This window comes from Hyaena hyaena, unplaced genomic scaffold, assembly GCF_003009895.1.
Source record: "Hyaena hyaena isolate Hyena2069 unplaced genomic scaffold, ASM300989v1 scaffold_144, whole genome shotgun sequence".
NCBI classification, from domain to species: domain Eukaryota; kingdom Metazoa; phylum Chordata; class Mammalia; order Carnivora; family Hyaenidae; genus Hyaena; species Hyaena hyaena.
Window position 1 is genome coordinate 2,283,087 of NW_024080776.1, and position 22,032 is coordinate 2,305,118.

The 22,032-nt window shown below is 53.1% G+C and overlaps 1 protein-coding gene across 1 annotated transcript; it reads left to right on the forward strand.

Moving 5' to 3' along the window:
• The first annotated feature begins 1,160 nt into the window (after nucleotides 1-1,160).
• IPO13 (importin 13) lies at nucleotides 1,161-21,087 on the forward strand. Its single transcript, XM_039238668.1, has 20 exons — nucleotides 1,161-1,958; nucleotides 3,699-4,435; nucleotides 9,560-9,700; nucleotides 9,804-9,945; nucleotides 10,054-10,220; nucleotides 10,430-10,550; nucleotides 10,637-10,784; nucleotides 11,199-11,380; nucleotides 11,461-11,487; nucleotides 11,669-11,803; nucleotides 11,989-12,132; nucleotides 13,478-13,558; nucleotides 14,335-14,472; nucleotides 14,662-14,758; nucleotides 17,731-17,783; nucleotides 19,895-19,961; nucleotides 20,050-20,108; nucleotides 20,263-20,352; nucleotides 20,645-20,826; nucleotides 20,915-21,087. The coding sequence occupies exons 1-20, from the start codon at nucleotides 1,875-1,877 to the stop codon at nucleotides 21,009-21,011; spliced, it is 2,892 nt and encodes a 963-aa protein (XP_039094599.1). The 5' UTR covers nucleotides 1,161-1,874; the 3' UTR covers nucleotides 21,012-21,087.
• The last annotated feature ends 945 nt before the right edge of the window (nucleotides 21,088-22,032 follow it).

Sequence of the window (22,032 nt, forward strand, 5' to 3'; positions counted from 1 at the left end):
AAATAAGCTTTAAGAAAATTAATAAAAGGACAAGTGTAAGGGGTAGGGACTGCTGGGGTCTGTGGCGGACCAGATCTGTGGCTGGACTGTGTATCTCTGGACAAGAAAAGTTCAACCTTCCCCAACCTCGGTTTTCTCATCTGAAAATGGTAACTAAAAATACCCAACTCTTGGGGCGCCTGGGTGGCTTAGTCGGTTAAGCGTCCGACTTTCGCTTAGGTCATGATCTCGCGGTTCGTGGGTTCGAGCCCCGCGTCGGGTTCTGTGCTGACTGCCAGCTCAGATCCTGGAGCCTGTTTCAGAGTCTGTGTCTCCCTCTCTCTCTGACCCTCCCCTGCTCACGCTGTCTCTCTCTCTCTCTCTCTCCTAGAAATAAATAAAACATTAAAAAAAAAATACCCAACTCCGAGCTGTTGACAGAATCGGACCTAAGGTATGCGAAGTACTGTTGCTAGCACTTCAAGGTGAGCTATTCTTATTCTAATTACCCATAAAGAGAAGTTGCTTCCAAGCACCCTGTAAGAGTCTCCGAATACTGTCCATGGTATTTGGTTTCCTGGTTGCTTACTGGGCAGTCTGGAGAGCCGTCCTTTTGCACTCCAAGGAGGCGCGCCAAGCCCCCTTTCTTCTCAGGGTGGTGCTGACGCCTTCTTCCCAGACCGCCCCCTTCCTGGGTCCCAGAAAGCATAGGCAGAGTAGCACCAGAGTGACCTGTTTCTCCCTGCGAACCCCCAACACACACCTTATCCTCTAGCCTGGATTCCCAACTCCATCCACCTGCTCCTTCAGTCCTAGGGAGCTGCTCATCAGTGCCGCCCACGAGTCTGGCCCTGTCGCCCGCAGTACGTCTAGGGCTGGCGGGGGTCGGCGGTCCTCAGCCCACGTGCTCCCGACCTCTGCCGCAAGGCGCCGCCCTCCCGCTAGGCGCAATGCGGACTACGTTACCCAGGGTGCACAGCGGCGGGGCCTTGGCTCAGCGGGGGCCTCGGGCGGCGCGCTGCGCCGTCGCCTGCTCCGGCGGCGCGCGGGCCGGCGCGAGGACAGGGCCAGGGACCCGGAATGAGTTACCGCGCAGTTCCGCTGGGTCGGGCCAGGCTGGGCCGGGCTGGGCCGGGCCAGGGCAGGCGCGGGGGCAGGGCGGCGCCTGAGTCGGCGGTGCCGGGGACAGGCGCTCTGGGCAGCCCGCGCCTCGCTGAGGTCCCCGCCCCGTCCCGGCCGGGCCGGCTCGCCTGTCAGTCACTGGGGCGGCGGCAGCGGCAGTAGTGGGGCCGGAGCCGGGCGGTGAGAAGAGCGCGGGCCAGGCCGAGCGGAGGGGATCTGCCACAGCCCCTCAACTCTACGGACTCTTCGCCCCAGACTCGCGAAGCTGCACCCTTGCGCCTCGTCGGACGCCTCCGTAACCAGCGAAGGGCTCTCTCCCTCGTCACCCCCTACCCCGTGACCTCCTCGTAGGACCCGAGAGCGCACTCAGACCAGGGTGTTGTGGGTACAGGCCATCGACCCTGTGACCTCTCACGGGCCAGGGGCTCGGTTTCCCCCACAGGCCTGCCTTCCCTATGCCTCCCTCCTCATAGAGTCTGGGGACAGAGCTGTGACCTACCACCAGGACCCCCGCCTGTGAACTCTTCACTGACGGCTTCCTCCTCGGAGGCCTCCTCAGTTGGTCTCCTCCTAAGAGCACTCCTTTTGGCCTCTGGCAAGCCCCCCATCCCCAACCGAGGTGGGGAGGCCTCGGCAGCCATGCCCGCCCTGGGCCCCCTGTCACCCCACCGCTCCTTGGGCACCCAAGCCGGGGTCTAGCAGGGGGCCAGCAGCCAAGGGGCTGGGGCAGGAGACAGGTCAGGGTCCACCTCCCTGCTGGGGAGGGAGCAAAGATGGAGCGGCGGGAGGAGCAGCCTGGGGCTGCAGGGGCTGGAGCAGCACCAGCCTTGGACTTCACTGTGGAGAACGTGGAGAAGGTACGAGGGCCCTGGGGTGGGCACTTCGGTGACAGCGCAGAAGTTCTGGGGACTGACACTAATGTCATAGCCCAGGCTTGGGCTGGGTGCCCGCTGGGATGGTGTCTCCAGAGCACCTGGCATTTGCTGTCTCTGGGCAGGCGTGGACAGCAGTGTTATGGTGTCCTAATGGGCTATTTTTGGCTTTCCTTAGACATGGGTTCTCTTTGAATACTCTAGGGTCTTGGGCTATTCCCTTCAGGGTGCTGATGGCCTAGACCTCCAGCCAGATTGGCTGTTCTCCAGCTCCATGGGTACTGCATGAGCAGTGCAGTAAGAAACCAGGAATCCAGGAGACCTACAGCTGAGCCCTCAGGACCATACCGATGCTGAGCCATTCTGGGCCTGTTTTGTGACCAAGGGGCTCAGGAAATAACCTGGAACTAAAACAGCCTGGGTTATGTTTTCACTCTTTCTTAGGGAAGGGCCCTTCTTGTATTGGATGGAGGCCAGGCCAGTCCTGGGCAGGCAGGAAGAGCTAGCCCCCTTTCTTTGGCACTGGACCTGAGGGGTTCGGTCTTGCCGGCTGCCTCAATATCCTTCCCTGCTCACCTGCCCACGTAGCTTCCTGCCATGGTCCTCCCAGGCCCCTCCACTGCCCGGCCCATCTTTTTTGAACTGCTTCTCTGGCTCTTCTCTGGGTTCTGTCCTCCCCCCCCCGCCCAGGGATGCAGAAATGCCTCCCCGCTGGAATGAATGGGGAGATAGGGCTACCTTGCTGGAAAGCAAGGAATGGTTGCAGATACTCATTTGTTATTTTTGAGCCCTTTCTGCCATACCAAATGGTGAAAACCCATCCCTGCTTTGCCTGCTGAGTTCAGCATCCCTGAGGAGCCAAACAAGGGGCAGTAACTGTAAGTTGTTGTCAGAGGTACAGACAGGGCTAAGTGTACTTGGATGGAGCCTGCTCAGGGGGTCAGAGTCCTAACCTCACTCTTCCACCCCCTGGGGCTGGGTGCTGTTGGCATGGTGGCACACTCGTCCATGTGCTACCAGGGAGACAAACCACTGTTTTCTCACTGTGTGAAGTCCCCGTGGAATTGGGACCCTGGGGATTTGGCTAGTTGAGAGCTCCAGGCAAGGCATTTGCCAGGGCTGCCAGCCAGTACTTCTCAACCAGCTTTTTGGACCCTCACGTGAGCTCTCTGGGGGGTGCTTTCACCCTCCCCTCCAGTATGCCTCTGGTCTGCGGCTGCCTGGCAAAGCCTTTGTCGTGCTCAGATTTCACAATGGCTTTGGTGCCAGCATCTGGAGTGACCGAGGGATGATCCTGGGGGAGCTGAATAGAACCCTTGGAGTTGATGGGAGCAGCTGTGCCTGGGAGGGTTGGGGCCCCTCGGGCTGTTCCATGCTCTTCTCAGGCTCAGCTTTATCCCTGTGGAGCCATTCCTTCAACCTGGACCTTGTCCTTTACCTCAAGTGCCTCCCCTTTAGGGAGCTCAGCCTCTCTCTGCTTTCCTGTGGAGGCTCACTTTCTGAACCCATAATGTTTTGCTATAACGGGAACATGGTAGAGCATGGGCAGAGTTCAGGCTCGCAGGGTGTCAGTAGGATCCTGGGCCCAGGAAACAGGGTGGAGCCCTGAGCTCTTCCAGCTCAGCCCCTCAGTCAGAAAGAGAGAGCAGACTTCCAGGACCGAGTTCTGGGCTCTGGCAGGATCCAGAGTGGCCAACGCCTGCTCAGTCCTGTGCTGTCCTACAGGCGCTGCACCAGCTCTACTACGATCCCAACATTGAGAACAAGAACCTGGCTCAGAAGTGGCTGATGCAGGCCCAGGTCTCCCCACAGGCCTGGCACTTCAGCTGGCAGCTACTGCAGCCCGACAAGGTGCCTGAGATCCAGTACTTTGGGGCCAGCGCCTTGCACATCAAGATCTCTCGCTACTGGAGTGACATCCCCACTGACCAGTATGAAAGTCTAAAGGCACAGCTCTTCACCCAGATCACCCACTTTGCCAGTGGCTCCAAGATCGTGCTGACTCGGCTGTGCGTGGCACTGGCCTCCCTGGCTCTTAGCATGATGCCTGACGCCTGGCCATGTGCGGTGGCAGATATGGTACGGCTCTTCCAGGCTGAGGACTCACCAGTGGACGGTCAGGGCCGCTGCCTGGCCCTGCTGGAGCTGCTGACAGTGCTGCCAGAGGAGTTCCAGACGAGCCGCCTGCCCCAGTACCGCAAAGGCCTGGTGCGGGCCAGCCTGGCAGTGGAGTGCGGGGCTGTCTTCCCGTTGCTAGAGCAGCTGCTGCAGCAGCCCAGCTCGCCCAGCTGTGTGCGTCAGAAGGTGCTCAAGTGCTTTTCCAGCTGGGTGCAGCTGGAGGTGCCACTGCAGGACTGTGAGGCGCTGATTCAGGCAGCCTTTGCTGCTCTGCAGGACTCAGAGCTCTTTGACAGCAGCGTGGAGGCCATCGTCAATGCCATCTCGCAGCCTGATGCCCAGAGGTGAGCTGCTCCCCATCTTCCCAGAAAAGAACAGTTTGTGTGGCCATCCGTCCATCTGTCCAATAAACACTAAGTGAGTGCCTACTGCGTGGTCCCATGCTGGAGATACACAAGGAAGCACACAAGACATGGTCCTTGTCCTTATGGTTCAGAGAGGGAGACAGACAACTAATCATCCAACAAATTATTCAATTAAAATATTTGATTCTTTCTTCCCTTTCTCTCAACCAATCAGTCACCATGTCCTGGCTGTTCTGCTCTTGACCATATTGCAAATCTATTTTTTCCATCTCCACTGCCACCATCCTAGTCTAAGCTGTTATCATTTCTCTCCCCAAATTACCATAGAGATTTTTCACTAGCCCCCTGGTTTTTACTCCTGTACCCTATACTGCACACCGAGCAGCCAGAGTGATCTTTTGAAAATGAGGATCCAGTTTGTCCTTTCTGCTCAGAACCCTTCAGTGGCTTTTCGCAGCTCTTATGATGAAGTTCAGAGTCCTTCATGTGATCCACGAGGTGCTGCACAGAATGGCATCTCTAGCCTCTTCTCACGTCATGCTCCTTTCTTCACTCTCACACAGTCTTTTCAGTTGCTTGAATGTCCCATGCTCCTTCTAGCCTCTGAACTGTCACATGTACTTGGCACATCATCTCTACCTCAACTGAAACTTCACTTTCTTAGGAAAACCCTCGATAATTTTTAAGACTAAGTTTGCTCAACTCTATTTTATCTCAGAGCTCCTAGTGTTTTCCTTCTTAGCCTGTAACACAATTTCATCATAAATTAATGTATGTCTCCCCATTGGTCTCTCAGCATTGTGGAGGACAGGCACTGTGTCATTTTATTTTGTCACATTGTGCCTGGCAGCATTTGGTAGCATTCAGTGTTTTCTGAACAGATGAAAAGTAGGAGTTGCCTGAGAGGTGGGAGTGGGGTGGGGGAGGTCAGGAGAAGGGGGAATGTGCCAGGCTTCAGGAACTAAAGCAGGGGCAAAGGCTTCTGGTATGCAGCACCATAGTACATCTAAGGACTAGAAAGAAGGTGAGTGTAGTGAGGTGTTTGTGCAGCAGATGTTTGTTGCGTGCCTCTTTGTGTCTTGGGCCCTGTGCTGAGCACGAGGTGTGTAAAGATGAATGGGTTGACTTCAGCAAGCCAGGAGCTCACAGTCTCATAGACACATGGAGGGGCAAGTATGGTCAACAAGATGACTGCTATAATTGAGAAAGTGGTAGGGGGACTGGAAGAGCCCAGAGAAGGCATTTAACCCAGTCTCTGGGTTGTGAAAGGCATCCAGAGGAGGTGTGCTTTAAAGAGTCTAAGCGAGGAAAGAGTGTTGAGAAAGCCTGGTGAATGGTGGTGATTAAACAGCAGGATTTAAGGGCCGGTTGTGGGAGGTCTGGGCCCAGATTATGCAAGACCTTTGTCAGCCAGGCTTAAGATTTTGGTCTTCATCCTGAGGATGATGTGAAGATATTAAAGGATTTCAAGTAGAGAAAATGCCATAAGATTTTTGGTATAAGTTGGATTGGCCATGGCAAGAATGGAGACACTAACACTTCAGAGATAGGGCTTTAGAAACCCTTAGCAGAGTTGGAGGGGAAAAACATTGAAAGAGATGGCATCAGAGAGTCTGAGTTTGAATCCCAGATGTCCGTTTACTAGGTTCAAGACCTTGGGTAAGTCACTTTTAAGCCTCAGTTTCCTCATCAGTAAAATGGGTGTGATCATATTAACTTTAGGAAGTTGTATAGGCTTAAATAGGATGTCTACATGGCCTGCCTCTGGTATTCTATAAAGAATATGTTGGTATTAATAGGATTAAAGAAGAGAATGTCTATGAAAGGTTTAGCCTGGTTCTTGCACACTCCATAAATGGCAGCTGTTAGTATTTGGTATCGTTTTGCATTGGTAGTTAGTATATTTTTCCCGTGGTTTCCCAGGTTTACCAACTCAAGGTGGGTACCAAGTCCCAGGTCTAGCCTCTCTTGGCAGCTTGAAGCTCAAGTGCCGCTGCACTTGGAGAGTTGGTAGCTAAAGAGAATTGGCTGGGGCCAGTGCATGGGTGATGTGGGGTGTCCTTGGATACACCCAGGTTTATCCGCCCCACCTTATCGAGGGCTTTGGCAGGTAATTGATGCCTCTTCTTTTCTGAACGAATGAGCGAACAAGGAGCCAGTGAGGGAACCCACAGCCTCCTGAGCGCCCATTGGCTGCAGCCCCCATGGTTGCTTAGCAACTCTCCCCATTTTCTCAGCTCTCCTCCCGGAGCTCTAATTGCAGGTCTGGGCTGAGCTCAGTGTGAGTGGCAGCCAGCAAGTCCCAGCAGCCCTGCCCTGGCAGCTTGAGCTGACCAACGGAACTAGGCCTCTTGAGCCCAGCCTCAGCCATGGCCTTAAAGACATTATCTCTATCTCCCTCTCCTAAACCTAGAAACCTCTGGAAGCCTCAGACCTCCTGGTCTGTCTGCATAGTTCTCAGGAATAGGTGCCCAGGAGGTAGGGAATCTAACTAAACAAGGGTTTCTCCTACTGATGGGCTGTACCCAGCCTAGTGTCAGAGTTTGGGCCTTGCTCTCTCTAGTCTAGCTTCCTAGACTTTGGCTTGAGAAAGTCACCTGTGGTTTTTTGCCTCTTGGGTCATCCAGCTACTGCCTTCCCCAGGCATCCTGATATTAGCTGTCCCCTTGGCTGAGTTTGCACTCAGGTCCCCTCTTTCCCACTCTTCCACAGCTGCTGCTGCTGCTTGCTTGGCTCTCTCTCCCTCAGTTTTCTTTTTCCTGAAACATGTTTTTAATCCTGGAAAAGCTTTTCACTGGGGGCTGGGGGAGGAGAGAAGGTGAATTACAAAGGCTCTTGGGGGCTCCCATCAGTTAGAATTTGAGATATGGGCTGAGATTTGCATAGATCCTTTGGGGAAAATTTAGGTAGGGCTCTGGAAGAGCAGTCCTGCAGCATAAGAAGCTGCCTCAGCCTGGAATTTGTCTCTAAGTTGCTATATGACCTTGAGTAATACTCTGAGCCCTTCTGGACCGTATTGTCTATGATTTAGCCCATTATGCAGCTCAAATGTGACCAATTAGGAACTCAGTGAAGACTGAGTACCTGCTGTATACATGAACTTTGGCAGATGTGAGGGAGCCTTGGTGGGGACACTTTGGGGACAGGGCACTACCTCCTGCCCCCATCTCAGCTGCTGGGAAGCTCGTAGGCTGTGGCTCCGGCCCTGCCCTTGCTCTCTGTGCCAGGGTCTGGCCTGAAGGTGCCCATTGTCTGGTGGTGCAGCCTGTGTCAGGGTCATGAGACTGAAGCTATCCCAGCCGTCTCCAGGCAGCACCCTTTAGGGCTGTCTCTGGGTTGTGGGTATCCTGGTATGGATACCTCGTCCCACCAGAATGAGGATTTGGAGAGAGCTGACATCTGGGCTTGTTGCCTCTTGTTTTCATCTTACCCCTGAGGTTATGAAGCTACCTGCTGGGCAGCCTGCTTAGGGCAAATGCAAATAGAACTCCTCTGGACTCTCAACAAGCTACCTCTCCATAGATTGCTAGGGTGACACTATGATCGGTAGCAGAGGGGTCTCAAGCATCTGATTCCCTCTGAGAGTATCACTTCCTTGGATTAGTCTCATCTCCACAGAGCAGGCTGCTGGGGAGGGGTGCAGTGCGATAGAGCTAACATTCTCTCAGTCTCCTTTGTATACTGTGTCTCTCCTACTCCTCTTTAAATATCATTGTGCTTCAGGACTCTGACTTGCTCCTTCTTTTCTCTCATTCAACACTTTCTTCCTGGGCAGCACTCATCTACTGCCATAGCTTCAGTTACCAGCTGTTTGCTGATGACTATGCCTCTTGCTCTGACTTCTCCCTTGGGCTTCAGGTTTTTATATCCAACTCTCTGGACACTTCTGTTTGCATATCTCACCAGGTACTTCTAATTCAACATGCCTAACACAACTTATCACCTTCTGGCCTCCCATTAAATTTATTACTGTCCCCCTCCACCCACTCCTCCTGGCCTCAGTAAATAGCTCCACCATCTACTTAGTTGTTTAATCAATAACCTGAGAGTTGTCCTGGACTCTTCCCCATTGTCATATTCAATTGGTCATCAAGTCCTGCCCATTTTGCCTCAGCTATATCCTAGTTCATCATCTATTACTCTTCCTTCATACTGCCACCAGAGTACATAGGAATTAGGATCTGGTGGTAGGGAGTAGAGTGGAAGGTGGGGATTGATGCTTTTAGTGCCTTCTGAAGTCTTTATCAGGGCTCCTGAGCCTGTATTAACTCCTCTGTCTCCCATCCTGTTCAGTCTCCCTTAACACCGTATTAGTTTCCTGGAAGGGCTATAATAAAGTACCACACACTGGGCAGCTTTAAACAATAGAAACTTATTGTCTCAATTGTTGCAGAGGCTAGAGGTCCAAAATCAAGGTGTCAGCTTCCACTAAGAACCTGTAGGAGAATCCTTCCTCACCTCTTCCTAGCTTCTGGTTGTTTGCAGGCAGTCTTTGGTGTTCCTTGGCTTTAAGTTGCATGGTTCCAGCCTCTGCCTTTGTCATCACATGTCATTTTCTCTGTTAAGTGTCTGTCTTCACATGGTTGTCTTACAAGGACACCTATCATATTGTATGAGAGCCCTACCCCCCATGATCTCATCTGCAATGACGCTGTTTAGAAATAAGATTACATTCTGAGGTACTGGAGATGAGGACTTCAACACATCTTCTTGGTGGGTACAATTCAGCCCACAACAGGCTGCCCCCTGGCCCCCCCAAAATTTATGTCCTTCCCACATGCAAAATACATGCACCTCATCCCAATTTCCCCAGAAATCTCAACCCATGCCAGCACCCACTGTAAGTCCAATTAGAGGGCACAATTTAACCTGTAACACAGACCTCATACTTCCTGCCTAGAGTTCTCCTGGAAATCTCTGACCAAAGGTTCTTCCCAACATGGGCAGCATCAGAGCTGTGATGTAGGCCCTGACCTCTTTTTGGCTTTGGGTTTGTTGTGGGGAGGGGGCTTTGATGGAAGACAGAGGGGATGTGCCTTTCTCTCAAAGCTGGTGGGGGATAGGTAGACAGCTCTGATGGGTCTCCTCACCTTGTGCCTCCAGGTATGTGAACACACTCCTCAAACTCATCCCGCTGGTGCTGGGACTGCAAGATCAACTGCGACAGGCCGTGCAGAATGGAGACATGGAGACCTCCCATGGCATCTGTCGCATTGCGGTGGCCCTGGGCGAGAACCACTCTCGGTGAGGAGTTGGGCAGCTAGGGATAGCAGGACCCTCTAAGAGGTGGGGTATGGAGCCCTGTTGGCGGAGGGGGAATGACCTTACTATACCTCCTCCTTCCAAGGGCCTTGCTGGACCAAGTGGAGCACTGGCAGAGCTTCCTGGCCCTTGTCAACATGATTATGTTCTGCACTGGCATCCCTGGCCACTATCCTGTCAATGAGACTACCAGTTCCCTGACCCTCACCTTCTGGTACACGCTGCAGGTGTGTCTATGTGACCTCTGGTAGGATTGGGCCATAATGACAGAAGGTAGATCATGGGCTTCTGGGCCTGGTGCTGAGGTGGTTAACTTTCTTCCCTGGCTCTCTCAGGATGACATTCTGTCCTTTGAGGCAGAGAAGCAGGCTGTATACCAGCAGGTGTACCGGCCAGTCTACTTCCAGCTGGTGGATGTGCTTCTGCACAAGGCCCAGTTCCCTTCTGATGAGGAATATGGATTCTGGTCCTCAGATGAGAAGGAGCAGTTCCGAATTTACAGGTGATGGTAGCAGGCCAATCCTACCTCTAAATAGAATCCTGAGATAATGAAGGCAATGAGGGGAGGAGTCCAAGTCCAGGCTTCCTGAATCCTGGGGTTCCTTTCTCTGTTCTCTAGGCACTTTTGCGGGGCTCTGAGGGAGCTGGGGTGGTCTCCTGGGCTTGGGAGCAGGATCCGGGCAGTGTATAAGGTCTTCATCTACTTCTTAGGGTGGACATCTCAGATACGCTCATGTATGTGTATGAGATGCTGGGGGCCGAGCTGCTCAGCAACCTCTATGACAAGCTGGGCCGTTTGCTCACCAGCTCAGAGGAGCCCTACTCCTGGCAGGTACCTCCCAAGCCTGATTCCCTCAGCCCTCCCAGAACTGTCACACCCTCCTCCTCAGCCAAGCCAGTGGCACCCTCTTTCCTCAGCACACAGAGGCCCTGCTCTATGGCTTCCAATCCATCGCAGAGACCATCGATGTCAATTATTCTGATGTGGTGCCTGGGCTCATTGGCCTCATTCCACGGATCAGCATCAGCAACGTGCAGCTGGCGGATACTGTCATGTTCACCATTGGTGAGACCTGGCATACACCCATGAGCACATTTCCAGAGCCACAGGCACCCATCCCAGCTATAGTTGGCCTGCTGGTTCCTGTCCAGAATGGGAAAGACACACATGCCCACACACACAGCATTGCAGCCAACTGGCTGTCCTGGCACATCTAGGGGTCCTTCCTACAGTGTTCGGAGCTGCGATTCAGTGAAGCTAGTGTGCTGTCAATGGAACAGCAGTGCTAGACCTCTTCTGAGTAACTCCTTCCTGCTTCTCAGCTATAAGGCTCCTGTTTGAGCATGTGCATGCGTATTTGCCTATTCAGTTCTAGGCTGTAATTTGCTTCTGCCAGAAGCTCTGCCTGCCTCTCAGGGTCATGGTACAAAGCCAGCCTGGCCTGCCTCAGATATCCTCCCCTCTCCCTTCTTCCTCCAGGAGCTCTATCTGAATGGCTGGCTGACCACCCTGTCATGATCAACAGTGTTCTGCCCCTCGTACTGCATGCCCTAGGCAATCCTGAGCTCTCTGTTTCTTCTGTGTCCACCCTCAAGAAGATCTGCCGAGAATGCAAGTATGACCTGCCACCCTATGCTGCTAACATTGTGGCTGTCTCCCAGGTATGCATGGGCTGGGGTTGGGCTGGGTCTCAGGGCACGCTGCACTGTGCTGATACCAAATTCCTTCTGTTTATCTCCAGGATGTGTTAATGAAACAGATCCACAAGGTGAGCCCAGAAGTTTCTAGGGAGTCCTTGGGGATATTATGGGAATCTACAGAGATCCTCTTCTGCCTTTTCCTACCCTTTGTCTTTTATTCTCCGTTCTTGGAACTTTCCCCAAGAGGTTCATTCTTCCTGCCCACAACCAGATGTGTCCAGGATTGACTCTCCATGTTCTGCCCCACAGACAAGCCAGTGCATGTGGCTGATGCAGGCACTGGGCTTCCTGCTGTCAGCCCTGCAGGTGGAGGAGATCCTTAAGAACCTGCACTCCCTTATCTCGCCCTATATCCAGCAGCTGGAGAAGCTGGCAGAGGAGATAGTGAGTGAGCTTGTGTGTGTGTGTGTGTGTGTGTGTGTGTGTGTGTGGCCGGAAGGCAGGGGTGGGCTTCCCTGTGTGTGGGCTGTGGCTGTTGGGGAGTGGGGTTGGAGTTGACAGTCAGGGCTGGGATCCTGGGGCCAAGCTGGGCCTCGGAGATTCAGAGCTTGGTTTGATTCTCCCCATAGCCTAATCCTTCCAACAAACTGGCCATTGTCCACATCTTGGGGCTTCTCTCCAACCTCTTCACCACGCTGGATGTCAGTCATCATGAGGATGAACATGAAGGCCCTGAGCTCCGGAAACTGCCAGTGCCACAGGGACCCAATCCCGTGGGTGATGTTGCCGTTACCCCCACCCCAACACACACACACCCATGCGTGTGCACATACACACGCGCGCGCACACACACACACACACACACTACCACATACCCTGTGGAATGTCATTGCTACTCCCAACTTTACTGGGTAATATTGTCATGGTTCCCTTGGCCCCGTGGGGCATGATGCATTTGGTCCTCTGACCCTGTGAATGACCTTATCATTGCCCTTCACTCTGTAGGGAGTGATATCATTGTCTCATCCAGCCCTGTGGGTGATATTTGTCTTTGTCCCCAGCCCAACCAGGGTGATGTCATTGTGTTTCCTCTGCCTCATGGGAGATGTTGACATTATCCTTCAACTCCCTAAATGATGTAATTATGGGTCCCTGTTTGACCCCCAGCTCTGGGGTCTTCTACTTGGCTATTCACCATCCCCTGTGGGCCCTGGTGATGCTTACATGCTCTACATGTAAAGTTCTTGTCTTCGAGTTGCTCCCAGTCTAAGGGAAACATATGTAAACAGATTGTCACAAAGCAGTGTGATAAGTACTGTGGAAAGCTCAGGCACAGGGGCGTGGGGTGACCACTTACAAGCTGTTTGATCTGGGGCAAAGCTCAGCTTCCCATTCAAAACTATGAACATCAGACTCCCTGGCTTGCTCATCTTGATAGAACTGTACTGGGTAGCATATATGGTCTTGAGTGAAATTCTGTATAAACGTGAGAGGCTGTTTTGATTATTGTTCCCAGGGTTTCTACTGGAGAAACAGGAGCCACAGTAGCCTGGCTCCTCTCCTCAGTTCCCCACCTTAGTTTCAGGTGCCCTTTTGGCTCTAAACCAAACTTGGGCCAGCTTCCTCGATCAGAGCCCCTTTTCCTTCTGTGGGAGTCATTTTCCTGCCTTCCCTCATCTCCAGGGACCTCAGTCTGCTCTCTGCTCCTCCATAATTTGCCAAATCTGTGCATCCCTTGGGGCTCTCCACCCTAAGCCTGTTTGGGTGAGACGGCATCTCCACTTCAGGGGCTCACCCTAAAGGATTTTTCTGAGCAGAAATGGATAGGGAGTGATTTTTCTTAAAGGTTATAAAGTTTTAGTAATCTTCTGAAGCCTTCATAAAATCCCTGCTTTGCACTTTGAGGCTTCCTCTAAACTGTTCCCTAGAATTCAATATATCCTCTTTATTCATGGGGAATTCGCCAAACCACTCCTTCTCCCAAGGCCCCATCCATTGAGTCCTCAACGTGCAGTCTTGGGTAATAGGTTTGAACTTCTGGCCGACTTCGTATTACTGGGTCCTTCTGTGGTGGGTGAGAGTGGTGGTGGGGCACCTCACTTCTTCCTGTGTCTTCAGGTGGTTGTGGTGTTGCAGCAGGTCTTCCAGCTTATCCAGAAGGTGCTGAGCAAATGGCTGAATGATGCCCAAGTGGTGGAGGTGAGCCTCAATCCTTGCTGTCTGCCCCCATGGTGACTTTGCTTAGATTATGGGACAGGAAGAAGGTGTTGCTGCCTCATCTTGGCTTACAGTGGTCTGGAGAAAATAAAGGAAGTGAATCCTGCCTCACAGACACAAGGAATGTTTCAGGAAGACATTCAGAACTTCCCAGTGTCACAAGAAGTCCTTGACCAAAGAACTATGATGTTGGAGCTGAGTGACAGTCAGGGGTCCACCTTGAAATCAGAGACCTGCCTTTGGTCCCTTTTCAATTCAGGATTTTCTTACTATTGCTGCTCTCTGAGAGGAAATGGTGGAGATGTAAGTAGCAAGACTTGAGTTACAAAGTTCAATCCTACGCTCCTCTGAGAAGGGCCTTTTTGCCTCCTGAGGGTCAGGCTTGTTTACCTCTTGATTCGCAGGGCCAGGCCAGGCTTATAGGTAAGGATCCCACCTTAGGCCTCCTCTCTGCAGGGCCTCAGTTGTGTTCCGGGTGATTATGACCTGCTGACCAGGACCTCTTTGCTTTCTTTTTTTTTTTTTAATTGAAATATATTTGATGTTTAACATTGTATAAATTTAACATGTACAGCATATTGATTTGATACATTTATGGATTATAATATGATGACCATTGAATGATAATTAGCATCCCTATCATATCACATAATTATAGTTCTTTTTAGGGGTAAGATAATTAAAATCTAGTCTCTTAGAAGGTTTGATGATCATAATACTGTTGTCTATTTCATGGGCCTCTTTGCTTCCTTCGCAAGGCGGTGTGCGCTATCTTTGAGAAGTCTGTTAAGACACTGCTGGATGACTTTGCCCCCATGGTGCCACAGCTGTGTGAGATGCTGGGTCGGATGTACAGCACCATCCCCCAGGCCTCTGCTCTTGACCTCACTCGACAGGTGGGCCTTCTGATTGAGGCAGCAGTGTTTTAGATTTCATCCTAGTTAGAGATCTGACCCAGGGATGGGGTGGTGGGTAGTGGGGTGGATGGCTGCCCTGGCAAGGAGTCTGACCTGCATTCTAGGGATGCTGGCCAGTTCCTGGTGAGACAGGGCCTCAGCTGACCAGCATTCCCTGCTTTGTTGTAGCTGGTCCACATCTTTGCTCATGAACCTGCCCACTTTCCCCCAATCGAGGCCCTCTTCCTGCTCGTCACCTCCGTCACACTCACTCTCTTCCAGCAAGGTAGGTCCTGATCAGTGTCTCTGCTGTTGCCGCCACTGCCACCACTGCCACTGCCTCTGCTTCCCCGACTGGGGAGCCAAAGCTGCCCACTCTGTTCTCCTCTGTCCCCTGAGTTGCACATGGGACTTGGTGGGAAACTACGGGATCAAGCACAGCACAATTGTCACCCTCCAAATAGTGACACCTTAGGTTGAAGTGGTTAAGAGAATGAATGATGTCTTCTACTGACCTGCTGGGCTCAGGGCCAGTCTTGATGTGGGGGGAAGATGGAGCCAGAGCTCTGAGGGATTTGGGGCACTAGGCTGGCTCCTTTTCTTTGGGATATAATGAAGAGTCGAAAGAGCATGGGCTTTGGAGTCAGATAGACCTAGATTCTAAGCTCATCACCACCAACTAGTTGTGTGACCTTGGGCAAGTCACTTTCCTTTGCGGAGCCTTTGTTTCCGTGTCTGTGAAATAGAGATTTCATGTACTTGATAGGATTGTTATAGGTATGAAAGTAGTGTCTCTTGGTCCCCTGGCTTGGGGTTTTTGCACATGGAGTACTCAGGGAGTTCTGGTTCCTTTCCCTGCATTGGGGCTTTTTCCCTTCTAGGCCAGAAGCCTTGGGCTGTGGTCCCAGCACCCTGTTCTCTGTGGCCCTCTGCCTGAGAGTGCTGGGAGTGGGGGGCTCCAGGCTTCCCCTCCTGTCTAACCCAAACTTCTAACTTGGAAAAGAAACAGCGCTGCTCCACCAGCCGCATGAGTCTTGTCTGGATTTGTGGTTGCAGGTTTGAGGCTCACCAGGGGTTTCAGCTAGAGCCAGAGTGCTCTCTGCTGATGTCCTCATATGTGGTCCCACGATGCTGGCCCCTGCTCCAGTGGGCCATGGGTAGGTGCTAAGTGGGCAGAAACTTGAGCCAGAAAGCAAGTGTGGCCATCCTTAAATCCTTAACTCCACCTCTCCCACTTCTCACATTCAGTCGGGGGCAAGTCTGGGTGGTCCTGGCTCCTGATTATCCCGCAGTCTGCCCACCTCTCCCCTCCCTCCATGGCCACACCTCAGTATAGGGCGTCCAGGTCACCCTAGTAGTTCCTCTAACTGGTTTTCATGACCCAGTTAATCTGCCCTTCCTGCAGTCCATTCTGATCCTGCAGTTGTAGTGTTCTTTAAAAAACACACATCTGGGTAGAAACCCTTTCGTTGGCTGTGCCTTGCCTCGGGCTCTCACCCTGCTCCCACCGACATGGTACAGCTCCCGCATACTCCTCAGTGTCTCTGCCAGTGTCCCTGAGGCACCAGCAGTCTAGCCACACTGACTTCTCCCTTCCTATGTCCCATTTGGTCCTCTAACTGGAATGCCCTGTGCCCTTTACTGGGTGAATTCTTACTCCTCTGTGCCTTACTTATGCATCAGTCCTAGAAGCTTCTCTGGGGCAGAACTGGGTGCTTCTGACTTTGTGCTGAAACTGCATCATGTACACACTGCTGATACAGTACCAATCCCCATACTCAATAATCAGCCTTCATGTGTATGTCTCTCTCCCTAGACTAAGCCCCTCAAGGGTAGGGTTGAGCCTCTTCTCTCTGCATCCTCAGTGCCCAGAACAAGGCCAGCATGGAGTAGGTATCAGACTCTGTTGAAGAAAGGAGGGTGAGGTCTCCCTGCCTTGGAACCTTCCTTCCTCACTGTCTGGGGCCAGCCACTAGCGGGGTGGCTGCTGAGTGTCAAACATGCTGTCCGTAGGGAGGCCCCAGCATGGGGAATGGGCCTCACTCTCCAGGACTTGAGTAACTCAGGGCTCCGATGCGAAAGAGGTGGGCTTTATCAGTGGCTCCTTGTAGCCTGGAAAAGGAAGCAGGGAAGGGATAATTGTCTACTTTACAGTTGGGGAAACTGGGCATTCGTGGCTTGCACAAGATCACACAGCTCTTTAGTGGTGTTCCAGGCAGATGTGCATGCAGCGCCTCCTCCTGAAGGGGAGCAGCCCGGACAGGAGCTCCAGACACATGCCTTGTCCTTGCCACAGGTGTCAACAGAACTGGAGGCAGGGTAGTGTCCAACATCAGTCATATGTGTTGGGCTTGTTGGTTGTCTTGCAGGACAGGACGGCCCCCTTACCTGTTATGCTGTCCTGGTCTTCCCATTCCGTTCTCAGCCTCTGCCCTCCCACTGCACCATGGGGTGACATGTTGACTGGTTTCCCTCTTTCTCTGTGTGTCCAGATGGTGGGGGCTGGTTTTCAGCCCTGAGCCTGGCTCTCCGCTGAGTCGGTGTCCATGTGGAGGGGCTTTGCTGGATGGGGCTCTCATTTTTGGCCTCATGATACAGTTTCTTGCCCCAGGCCCTGCTGGTGGCTTGCCCAGCTATCCCCGTAGCATATTTGGCTCTGCCCTAGCCAAGGAGGAGTCCGCTGGTTTAAGTGGACCCCAGGGAATCCTTTCCTTGGCCAGACCAAGAGCCCTAAGGCCGTGGAAGTGAGGGGGCGCCCGCTCAGGCCCTGATACCCTGGCTTTCCAGGGCCTTCAGCCAGGCCCCCAAGGGAGTTACCAAGGACTAACCTTTCGGCAGCCCTGTCCTCCTCTTTGATGGCTAGTGTTGGGGAAGTCTGTGCTAGGAGGCAGTGTAGGGCCACCCCAGCCAGCCAGGGGCAGCAGCAAGAGTATGGGGGTTGTTTCTTCAGCTCCGTGGAGTCCAGCATTGCTCTAGCACCAAAGGATCAGTGGGGGGACTGGCCTGAGGAGGAGTGGGGAGTAGGTGGAAGGCCCCCAGGGAGGGAGCTGGGGCAGGCCCGTCCTTCACTTTGCCGTCTCTTTCTGTTGGGCTTCTCCCAGTTCATGGTTTTTGTATGTTTTGTTTCTTTATCTTGCTTCCTGCTGCTCATGTGCCCCCACGCTGTCTCCCTGCAGGCTCTCAGTCCCACATAACTATATGAGGTTGAGTTGCTGTTTGTATAATTTTTTCTTAAGTTCCATCTTTATTATATTTTAGGGCCCAGGGATCATCCTGATATTGTTGATTCATTTATGCAACTCCTGGCACAGGTGTGTTTTAGTTTTATTCATTCACGTTCTGTTCTCTCTCTTTCTCTTTCTCTTATGTTGAAATTCAATTTAAGCCTATTTTTAGCTTTCTGTTGACAAATTTTTTTTCTGTTCAGTTGAATAGAGTTTCTTCATCTGTTTCCGTGGAAGTTGACAACCCAACATCCTCCTTTAGTGCCCCTTTGCCTCAACTAGCTCATTCTTCCACCAAGACCAGGGAGAGGCGATCCCGAAGGGAGGGAGCTGGGCTGGCCTGGGTGGGGGAGGGGGAGTAACTGGGGTGCCCGAGAAGTTCAGGGGTGAGATCAGAGTTGAAGGGCCTGGGGTTCATTGTCCCCGTGCTCCTGCCGGGAACTGCCTGCCTCAGTGCCCCCCCTCCGCCTGCTCTGGAGAGGTGGCTGGGAGGAGCTCCGAAGGGAGGGGCCAAAGGTGAATGTGCTGGGGTGGAGCCCAGCGTTGAGCTTCAGGTTGTACTGCTGTTGGGGGGGGAGGTGCTGGCTCCACTGTGAGGCTGCGTTGGGACTTGTGTGTGTTTGGTGCATGTGTAAGTGGGTTGGACCTTATTTGTATGTTTTCGGTTTGGTTTGGAAACAGAAGTCACATGGCTGCTGTAAGTAGTATGTGTGTTGTGTCCGGCTAAATGGGTACTTGAAGTGTGGACACGTGCACTGATGCATGTTATGTGTTGATGTGCATTAGGCATTGATGGGTTCCAACAGTGGCGTGTGTCAGCCTGTGGGAGTGCATATTTGGGGGAAGGAGTGTGTGTTGTGGTGTCAGTATGTCTGACATACAGGGAATGTGTGTTCTGGAAGGTACATGTTTTGAGCTGTCGGAATGTGGGGCTAGTGTGGGGACCATGGGGGGGATCCTGTGGGCTGGGGTAAATGATGTTTTCCTTCACTTCATCAGTCCACAAATATTTATTGAGTGTGTGATACATATTTGGTGCTCTGCTGGGTGCTGAGGGTATAATGGTAAGCAAAAACAGGCAGAGTTCTTACTCTCTTGGAACTTACAGTATGGTAGGAGGGTGGGGTGCAGAAGGAGGGGGGACTAGGGAGCGTGTTCTGGCCTGGATGGACATGGATGTAGGTAACTGAGGGTGCGTCCTTGGAGGTGAGGGCATTTGTGGGTGTGAAAGTGTGGGCGTGTGGACATGGCTGGGAATGTGGGGATTTGGGGGATGTGAATATGTAGCAGGGTGTGTTGCAAATGTGAGAAAGTCTGTGAAAGAGATGTGATAGAGGTGTGTGTGAGGGTAAGTAGGGTGTGTCCAGACAGGGTGCGTGTGGGGGTGTTTGCACGCGACTGAGAGTATGTGAGGGGCTGGAGGGTTAGGGGTCTACATGGTATGTGTTGGGGGGCTGCTGGGGAGCAGCTGTGTTTGATGACTGCTGGAGCTGTGCAGAGCATCTCCGGTGACCTGAGGATGTGCCAATCGTGTCCTGGTACCACTTGGGGTGGGCTCTCTGCCCCCTGTACCCCCCCTCCCCCCCCCCCCATGGCAGCACTGACTCCTGAGCTGGGTGTGGCTGAGAAGGGCCTGGACTCAGGGTATCCTGGTTGAATGGTAGGGCCATGGCTCCAAGGCTGTGATCCTGCTTTTCCTCTTCCTAAGCGGGAGGGTGTCTGAGGAATGCAGGTGGGACGTGGGGGCTGTTGGATTGGGCTCCACACCCAGCCACCATCTCTTCTTCTGCTGTCCTGTTAACAAATCCAGGGGGCTTTGGCTGCCTCTGAATCAAAGCAGTCGCTGCTGGCTACCTGGAGCCTGCAGGAGGTCTAGCCTTGATGGAGGGGAGAATAAAAGCGTTTGCTCAGGGAGTGACTTGGGACCCAAGCTTTCTGTATTGTGACCACTCCCCTAACCTCTCACACACACCCGTGCATTCATGTACACATACATGCACATAGCCTCCCCTGGCCACTCCCCTCCTGACTGAACTGTGGGGTGGTTTGGGTTCTCCAGAGATGGCTGGGTGGCTGATTTTGGCAGCCTGTACCTGTGGTGTGTGCAGTTGGGGCCTGGGGTGGCAGGTGAGTGGTGGGGAGGGGGGATGGTCCTTGGAGCTGGTTGGGGCTGGGCTTACCAGCTCCACGTCCTACAGGCTCTGAAGCGGAAGCCAGATTTGTTCCTGTGTGAACGATTGGATGTCAAAGCTGTGTTCCAGTGTGGTAAGTGGGGCCAGGTGGACAGGAGGGCCTGGGTCCCCCTCGGGAGGATCCTTAGGTCCCATCTGATCTGCCTCTGCCTCTCCCACAGCTGTGCTGGCCCTCAAGTTCCCCGAGGCACCTACTGTCAAGGCCTCCTGTGGCTTCTTTGTGAGTCCCATGCTGAGTCCTGGCTCCCCCACACCCCAACCCCTATTCCAAGCCCTGCCCTGGACTCTAGAGGGTAGGCGTGTGGTGTGCAAGTCTTGTCCCCAGGAAGAATGGGGAAAGAGCCAAGGCTGACAGGCCTCTCCATCCTCTGTAGACGGAGCTGCTGCCTCGGTGTGGGGAAGTAGAACCTGTGGGGAAAGTGGTACAGGAGGATGGCCGTATGCTGCTTGTAGCAGTGCTGGAGGTGAGATGCAGCCAGTGTTTGATGGGGCTTTGGTGGGGGTGGGGTGGCCCTCACTGCTGAGGCAGCTGCCCTCTGGGAAGCTTGAGCCTTTGGTTCCCTCAGCTGACTCTGTTTCTTAATCAGTTAAATGGCTGACAGCTGTTGGGGTTGCTGTGCGAATCATCTGGCTCTCAGAAAGCAGTACTTATCATGTGCAGCTTGGCTGAGAAACTGGGGATGGGTGGGGCGTGGCTAGGCATCCTTGCTGCAAAAGGGGCAAGGTCCTGGTGTGCTGAGAACCCGTCTCCCTCAGGCCATTGGGGGCCAGGCCTCCCGCAGCCTCATGGACTGCTTTGCCGACATCCTATTTGCCCTGAACAAACACTGCTTCAGCCTCCTGAGCCTGTGGATCAAGGAGGCACTGCAGCCACCTGGTTTTCCCTCCGCCCGCCTCAGCCCTGAACAGAAGGACACCTTCAGCCAGCAGATCCTTCGGTGAGCAGAGCCGGCGGCACTTGGGCTCGGGTCCAAAGGAGGGAGCGGTGGTAGTGGATAATACTAACCTGCTGTCCTTTCCCTTCAGTGAGCGAGTGAACAAGAGGCGGGTGAAGGAGATGGTGAAAGAATTCACACTGCTGTGCCGGGGGCTACATGGCACAGATTATACAGCTGACTACTGAGGGGCACCCGCGTCCCATCCACACCTCCTCCTCACCCTTCCCTATCCCCAAAGAGTAAACCTGGATCTTCACTGCACTGCTGTCTCTGCTTCCTTTTTTCTGCCACCACCACCTAACTTGGTGAAGGCCTGGGGAAGGATGGGAGATGTTTGGATCCAGGCCTTTATTAGGGAGCTGTGGGACCAACTTCTAGCCCTGAGAGTGGAAGCACTCTGCTGTAGCCAAGCCCCCTAGGTCAGAGCCATTCATAATACTGCCATTGCCTTTGGGTTGGGGGGAGGGGGGCTGCAGTAGTATCAGCAACCTCCCCATGCCCCACTGCTGCCCATTAAATTAGTCCCAGCATTCATGCATGCATACATTTATTTAATCACCAATGATGAGTACTGGCTCTCTAGTTCTGCCTTGCTTTGTTCTATCTGAACAAGCACTGGTCTGGTCCATAGCTACCATGTTAAGCTGGGAGACTGGGACCAGTGAGGTAAGGCTGCTCGAAGGAACTTTCATTTCTGATGGGAATGGAAGGTTTCCCAGGTAGAGGACTTGGGGCCTTTAGCTGCAAATGAGGTGGGGTGGTGTCCAGCTAGGAAGGAAGAAATGGAGACTGGTCTTAAGTCCCAGTATAGATTTCTTCTGTGGGGTTATGGAGGCCACACTTGCACATGGTTAAGGAAAGGTATAGAAAATGGAGCTGAGCATGTGTAGGAGGAGGCAGGGCAGGCCCCTGGGGAAAAGGAATGCAGGGCCTCAAGCTGCCTTCACACCCAGAGCTCTCTGTGCTATCTGACCAGCTCTTGATGGTCAGGGCTCAGTCAGTACCAGGGACAGCTCCCGAGCAGCTATTGCTCTGCTCCCTAGGTAGATGACACTTACTTTCTGTCGCCTCAGCCATAGTTCTACCCTTGCTGCCTCTTAGACACCTCAGGCTTCCCCTTGGTCAGATCTGAAGAGCAGGACTGGGATCTCCCCATTTCCATTTCCTGAACCTTGAGTATCCTTAGAAGAAGAGAACTGGTTACTC

What these genes read in the sequence shown, in the direction of transcription:
- IPO13 (XM_039238668.1), top strand. Translation starts at nt 1,875, where the DNA reads ATGGAGCGGCGGGAGGAGCAGCCTGGGGCTGCAGGGGCTGGAGCAGCA. An exon ending in AGAAGCTGGCAGAGGAGATA is followed by an intron (nt 11,804 to 11,988) that starts GTGAGTGAGCTT and finishes TTCTCCCCATAG; the next exon opens with CCTAATCCTTCCAACAAACT. An exon ending in ATGATGCCCAAGTGGTGGAG is followed by an intron (nt 13,559 to 14,334) that starts GTGAGCCTCAAT and finishes TTCCTTCGCAAG; the next exon opens with GCGGTGTGCGCTATCTTTGA.